Source organism: Aptenodytes forsteri, unplaced genomic scaffold, assembly GCF_000699145.1.
Source record: "Aptenodytes forsteri isolate BGI_AS27 unplaced genomic scaffold, ASM69914v1 Scaffold38, whole genome shotgun sequence".
NCBI lineage: Eukaryota > Metazoa > Chordata > Aves > Sphenisciformes > Spheniscidae > Aptenodytes > Aptenodytes forsteri.
In genome coordinates this window covers 393,843-400,451 of record NW_008795704.1, presented here as the reverse complement: position 1 = coordinate 400,451, position 6,609 = coordinate 393,843, and the positions used below count along the sequence as shown (strand labels likewise).

Genomic DNA, 6,609 nt, shown 5'->3' with positions numbered 1-6,609 from the left:
AACATTGGAATGGGGTGCCCCACACACCACTGGGCTGGGGTGGGATGGCAGCACCCAGAGGATGAGCATGGCCAGTTGCTGCCCAACATGGGGATGTGGATAGGGAGGGCCCCCAGCTCCCACCAGCTGTCACAGCAAGTCCCCAGACACCCTCTGGGGCGGGTGGGGAGGTGGTTTCCTCAAAGGCTCCCCAGGGAGCTGCCCACCAGGCTCAGCCCCAGCCCAGAGCCCTGCCCTGGCCCTGCCTTTCTCCAGAGCTGCCACGCTGGCATCACCCCACAGCAATGCCCTGCCCCGGGGCACAGGGTGGGTGACTGCAACCCATGAGCCTGCATCCCAATACAGCTGTGCTGCAGGGCTCGTGGCTCTGCAGGGGGCCAACCCCTCTGCCCAGAGATCTCGGTGCTGCCTGCACCAGGCCTGAGCCTCACCTTCCCTCCCAGCCAGCAGCAGCTGAGGCCAGGGGCGTGTGCTGGCTCTGAGGGATGGGGAGCCTGCCCAGCCGGGAGAAGCCACTCAGCATCCCACCAGCAGCTGCAGACACCATGCAGTCCCCGCTGCCCATGCAGGCAGGTAAGCACCTGGCAGCTGCCAGCTTGGCCAGCATCCCCTGGTGTGCATGGTCCTCTCGCCCCAGCTGGGGCTGGGTGGTGCCGGGGGAGCTCTGAGCCCCCTCACCTTCCCCGCAGTCCCCAGGAGCTTCCTGGCCCTGGCCCTCTGTGACTTCCCCTCCAGCGCTGGGGCGGCCACTGTCCTGAGGATGGGGGAGCAGCTCCGTGTCCTCTCCGAGTAAGTCCCCGCACCGAGCAGGCACTCCCAACCAGTGTGCAGCCCACGGGGCCATGATGGTGGCACCCATCCTGGGGGGGGGGTCCCCTCCCTGCGCCCAGCAGCCTCAGCCCCTCAGGATGGCTCATCTCCCTTCCCTGCAGGGACAGGGAGTGGTGGCTTGTGGCATCTGAGGTGTCTGGCAAGGAGTGCCATGTCCCCAGCAGCTGTGTGGCCAAGGTCAGGCACAGGTAAATGCTGGAAAGGGTCCATCCCAGGGTGGGCCCCAGGGGATGTGGCCCCACCACAGAGAGCCTGGTCAACGCCAAGGCCAAACTCTGGCCACTGCACCGGGACGTCCTGCCCCATTTCTCTCCCTGGGCCACGGAGCAGCGCTGGGGCTTGGGGAGGCAGCACAGCATGCTGGGGTGTCCCCAGGACATGCGCTGCTGCACCCCGAGCTGTCCCCTCCACCCTGGCTGGAGCAGGACAGGCCCTGGGGCGCTGGGTGTCCCTGCACAGCCAGGAGAGGCTCTGCCAGTGCCTGCTGCCTGCACAGGTGGCTGTATGAGGGTGTCAGCCGGCAGAAGGCGGAGGAGCTGCTGCTCTGGCCAGGCAACCGCAGTGGGTCCTTCCTGATACGGGAAAGCCAGACTAGGCAAGGTGAGAGCCCTCGGGCCCTGTCTCCTGTACCCCTTCCCAGCTGTCCCCACTGGGGTGCCAAGGGCATGAGTGGGGCCCCAGTCGAGCTGATCCTCCATCACTCGCACCTGGTGGCAACAGCCTGCCCTACGCAGTGGTTTACTGGCACCGCTGCTCCCCGCTTCGTGCTGAGCCTCTGCCACGGGGCCTCAAAAGAAAAAACCACCAGCAGGCTTCCTGCAGCTTTTGGTTAAGCAGAGAAGTGAAAAGGCTCAGCCTCTGAAGTGAAATGGGGCCCCCATCACAACAAGGTGCCGAGGGGACCCTGCAGGGAGATCCTGCCGGGTGCCCCACTGCACACAGCTGATGCACTGGCACGATGCTGCATGGCCCCACGGCTGCCTGGGCACCAAGGGGGCCGTGGGGCTGGGAGCCGTGGGGCTGAGGATGGCCCATCCCTGTGCAGCACTCGAAAGCAGAAGACTCGGACACAGAGCCACAGCACCTGATGCTGAGGGCACGTGGGACACAGCAGGCAGCTGGCCGAGGTCATCCCATGTCCCAGCACTCCCACATGCCCCAGTCTGGAGGTGCTCATGGTGTGGGGCTGGCACAGGGATGCTCACAGCCACACAGCCCCATGGGGAGAAGGATGCTGCCGGCCACCCCTGTGGGGCAATAAAATCCACGATATGGGAGAGCGCAGGGCAGTGGGGCCGAGCGGGGTAAGTGCCCACAGCAGCCCGGCCACGTGCCTCTCGCCCCAGCAGGCTGCTACTCGCTGTCAGTGCGCCACAGCGAGCATGCCTCCTGGGACTCAGTGACACACTACCGCATCCACCGCCTGGAGAATGGCTGGCTCTACATCTCACCCCGGCTCACTTTCCCCAGCCTGCACGACCTGGTGGACCACTACTCCGGTAACACCTTGCTAGCCCTCCAGCACCCCCAGTCTGTGTGTGTGGATGCCCTGCAGGGAGGGAGGAGGGAAAGGTGGTGGCTGGTCCCCCACCTGTCCAGGTGCACCCAGCATTGGGGTGCAGGTGGGGGGCACCCTGCTGACACTGCTGGCTCCCTGCCCAGAGTTTGGAGAGGGGCTGTGCTGCCCCCTCAGGGAGCCCTGTTCCATGGAAGGGGTGAGGGTGACCCCAGTCCCCGCAGTGCCCACTGTTGTGAAGAAGCCATCACTCAACTGGGACAAGATCGACAGGTAGGGACAGCTGGAGAAGGGGCTGGGGCTCCCCTCACCAGTCCTGCCAGACACTCAGGGGTCTGGGGGCTGCCTGCTGACTGCCCCATCTGCCCTCACGCAGCTCCCTCCTGTTCTCGGAGGCTGCATCCCCACCAGAGGAGGACTCTCCCATCAGCCTGGGCCTGCGGGAAGCCATCAGCTCCTACCTCCTCCTGACAGAGACAGCCGCCCCGGAGGAGGGCCCCACGGGGAAAGGGGCAAAGAGCAGCTGAGGGCAGGGCCCAACGTGGCCACAGCCCCACAGCAGATGCCTGGCCCTCATTAAACCATTCACCTGGTTTCAGCCACAATCGCTCATTGATGCCATGGGAGCCGGGCACCCGGGGCCCGTTGGCCTGGACACAGGACAGCTGAGACCAAGGTGCTGGACAAAGGGGCTGCCTGAGGGCCCATCCTCCCTAAAGCCAAGCGCTTTGGGATGCGGTGTTTGAGGACCCCGACCATCACCCAGCACCCATAGGAGGAGAAGGCAGAGACTGTACATAGAAGGAGCCCTGCCTGCCCCACAGGCTGCAACAGGGCCCCGCTGCCATCTGCGCTCCCACAGCAGCAGGGAAATGGGATGCAAATGCCCAACAAGCCGAAGCCTGGCCCAGGCGGGCGAACAGCCCGACCCCATCAGACCCCTCAAGGTCATGCACAAACTTTTTTGGGGTGGGGTGTCCATGCAGGACAGGGCCTGTGAGCAGCAGCTGTGGACCCTCATGCTCTCGCCCTCCCATAACTCACCCCTCTGCTTGTTGGGACCAGCAGAGCAGCAGCCGGGATGAAACCAGCCTCTTACTGCACCCAAAGTAGCTGATTTTTAAACCTTTTAACGCATGGAGTGTACTGGGTTTAAGGTCGATAAAACAGAATCCTGCTGGACATGCAGCAATAACCATTTATAATATATTAATTAAAGGGTGTGTCATTCACAGTTGAAGGTTTGTGAATAAATCGTGAACTGCCAACTGCAACCACGGGGCAGCCTGGGGGGTTTTGCTCCTGCCATGGCCATCGCCCCAGCCCTGCTGCCAGCTTTCCCCAACCTGGGGCAAGCCGACAGCCACGGGTCAGGTCCAGTCCTCAGCCAACTCGTTTAGGGCAAAATTAATGAGCCCTAGAGGTTTAAAAGTGTTTAACATCACAACTGCTGTTCTAGGAGCAATGAGGAAAGAAATGGGTCCATGCCAGGACTAGATGATCCAAAAAGGCAGAATGCAAATACCCATGTCCAACTGCGATCTAAGCTACACCTCTGGGCTAGAGGGGGCCTTAAAAGCAGCAGAAATGCCTCAGAACAGCAACATGCGCTCAACAGCCCCTTATCAGCAAAGCACAGCCTGGGGAAAGTGCCCAGAACTTCCTCTGCAGTGAGAACCGGTGCAGAAGCAATTTCGCTGCTTGGTGACATCCCTTCCTTCCGCTCCTCTGTGCCCAGAGGCTGGTAGAGCAGGACGCCCCATATCTGCAGGTTTCCTGCCTCTGACATGCTCGAATCTCCTCTTCATTTTCATGTCTGATGAGCTTGCTCTTGCAAACCCACCATCACTTTCTCATTTCCCTCCACACAGCAGCCCAGAGCTTTACACACCTGCTCAGCCGTCAGCCTCAAGCCCAGGTGTCTTTTCAGCACAGGACATAGGTCAGGGTTTATCCCTCAGCCTTGACCTTGCCCCGCAGCCAGCTGAGCCTGCTGCTGCCACCCCTGAGGGGCTTCCTTTGTTTTTGCCATTAACCCACATTGTGTGAACGAAGGCCGGCTCTTGGGCCTCCTCCTTCCACCTCCAACCTGGATTCAGGTTGTTAGATGCTTTTACACCACAGTGATGGTTCTACCTCAGACTGGAGGCAGCCACAGTCAAGAAACTGCTTCTTTGATACTTGTATCCTGGTGACCGGCAAGATGGGAAATACCTGCTCGGAAAGCCTATCTGAATCCTTCCCCAACACTGGCAGCCTCCGAGCCCTCCCCTCCTTCCCAGCCCCACGGCAGCTCTCTTCCCAGCCCCAAAAGCTCCTTTTTCTGTGCACACTTCACTCGTGCTGGGAAACATCTTCACAGGCCCCCAGAAGAGCAGGGCGGTGGCACCCCGGGCAGCAGCGGCTGCTGCTGGGGGGATCCCAGGGCACCCAGCCTGGGGTGCTGGCATCCCCGCTCCCTGCCTCCCACTGCTAAACACTGCAGCCCCAGTTAACATCACAGGCACAAAGCCAGATGAGAAACCAGGTTTTTAACAGCTGGAAGAGGCAGAGAGCAGGTCCCAACGTCTCCTCCCAGCAGCAGCCCTTGCCCCAGACAGGGAAGGGCAGAGTGGAGAGGCAGGGGCAGCAGGGCTGCCGCCCTGGGCAGCGCAGGACTGGAACGCCGAAGGCTGTGAAGGGACAGAACAAGCCCTGAGGAGACCCACCGGTGCCAGGGCAGCAGAGGACCTGCCAGCTGCCTCAGCCACCCAAGGGTGGGCGGCCGTGGAGACCAAGCAGGGACAGGGGCTGCCGCCTGTCCTCACCAGAGGTGCTCCGAATGCCCAAGACACTCGGAAGAGGAGCTTCTTGGGTGCTCTCTGCTGTGTGTCAGGGGCACACTGAGCTTGCAGAGCTGTGGCCACTTTGGCCAGATCAGCCATACTGTGGACAGCACTGACCTCCTGTGAGAGCTTTGTCACCGACTTCCTCTGAAGTGACAAGTACTTCGTGACATCCAGATGTGCAACCTTGCCATACAAGCCTATGCTCTGCCCCCTCACCCACCTGAAACCAAACTGTTTGAGCATCTCTTTCACAAGAGCAGCCACCAAGCATTTTCTGGGATCAAAGGGACTTCTGAAGGCATTTGGAGGAGCTGCAAAATAGCCAAAGTATCTCCAGTAGCTTTGGACCACTATTCAGAGGACACAGCCATTTGTAGAGCCTAGATTCAGTGTGGCACTCAGCAAACCAGTACTCCAATTGACACACGAGGGTACGGAAACCCACCACTTCACAAGCGGGTCCTTCCCTTGGTGTCCCTTGCAAGGGTATGTATTCAATCCGCATAACTTAAAACCACCAGTCTGAAAGCTCAGGAGGTGCACACAACTCCTCCTCTCCTCCTGAGCCCAAGGCACCCAGCATCCCTAAACCATGGGAAACAGGGCCCACGCCATCCTTAAAAACTTGGTGTGGAGTGTTAACCAACAAGACTCTGTGCCATCATTCAGCCTTTTCTGACCAAACATCCCTATGGCACAACAAGCACCACCAGCAGAAACACCCTACAGGCAGAATATGAACTGCAGCTTTTTTGTTGTTTTGTTCTCAGTTTTGCTGTCTACATGTATGTTCTAATAAGAAAAAACCATAGTATTTTCTGTTTTTAACTACTTGCCTATTTGAACATGGGCTTTTTTTTGGTTAGCTGTGGCAGGTATCAACCAGACAAGAGCTGTAAGTAGTTTTTTCTCTTCACAAGAGAGTTGCTATGCAAATACTGAAGGATTAGTACGAAGATATGAAATACTCTTCTAAACAACTGCAATAGCTTGATGTGCTCAACACCACCACTGGAAAAAACAGACCAAGTATCAGTCACGAATGCATTCGCAATCTGATGAAATGACAGTGCTGCTGCAGCAGGGATGATACTCTAGCATCAAACTGAGCATGAACAAGATCCACGGTCTGGACCATGATCAACAGTAGATCATGTAATTAGAAGAGATATTTTGGTCAAAGACAGTAAGAATATTAAAATACAGTTGTGTCAGATTTCTTAGGCTGGGGAACTTCAAGGTGAATCTACCCACATGAAGGCTGACAGATTGACTCAGCCTAGTGCCTCCTAGCACGAGAGTCTGCCCCTACAAGAATCTTAAGATCAAGCAAGTAAAATAGGGAGCTTGGACAAGCTCAAATCAGGGGGGACACATTCCCAGAAACGTGGCTAGCCACAGCACACATTTCAGTAAGTTACTTCAAATTCAGAT

At 58.5% G+C, this 6,609-nt stretch overlaps 1 protein-coding gene across 1 annotated transcript; it reads left to right on the top strand.

Annotated features, from left to right (window-relative positions):
• Window positions 1–485: 485 nt before the first annotated feature.
• Window positions 486–2,874, top strand: SLA2 (Src like adaptor 2). The gene is made up of 7 exons (XM_009283245.1): window positions 486–573; window positions 690–789; window positions 933–1,019; window positions 1,328–1,431; window positions 2,181–2,330; window positions 2,494–2,620; window positions 2,724–2,874. Exons 1-7 carry the CDS (start codon window positions 486–488, stop codon window positions 2,872–2,874), a joined length of 807 nt encoding a protein of 268 aa, XP_009281520.1.
• Window positions 2,875–6,609: the final 3,735 nt, after the last annotated feature.

Excerpts from the sequence above, each read along its gene's own strand:
- SLA2 (XM_009283245.1), top strand. The coding sequence starts at position 486 with ATGGGGAGCCTGCCCAGCCGGGAGAAGCCACTCAGCATCCCACCAGCA. Across the intron at positions 790-932 it reads CAGCTCCGTGTCCTCTCCGA|GGACAGGGAGTGGTGGCTTG; the intron begins GTAAGTCCCCGC and ends CCTTCCCTGCAG. Across the intron at positions 1,020-1,327 it reads GTGGCCAAGGTCAGGCACAG|GTGGCTGTATGAGGGTGTCA; the intron begins GTAAATGCTGGA and ends CTGCCTGCACAG.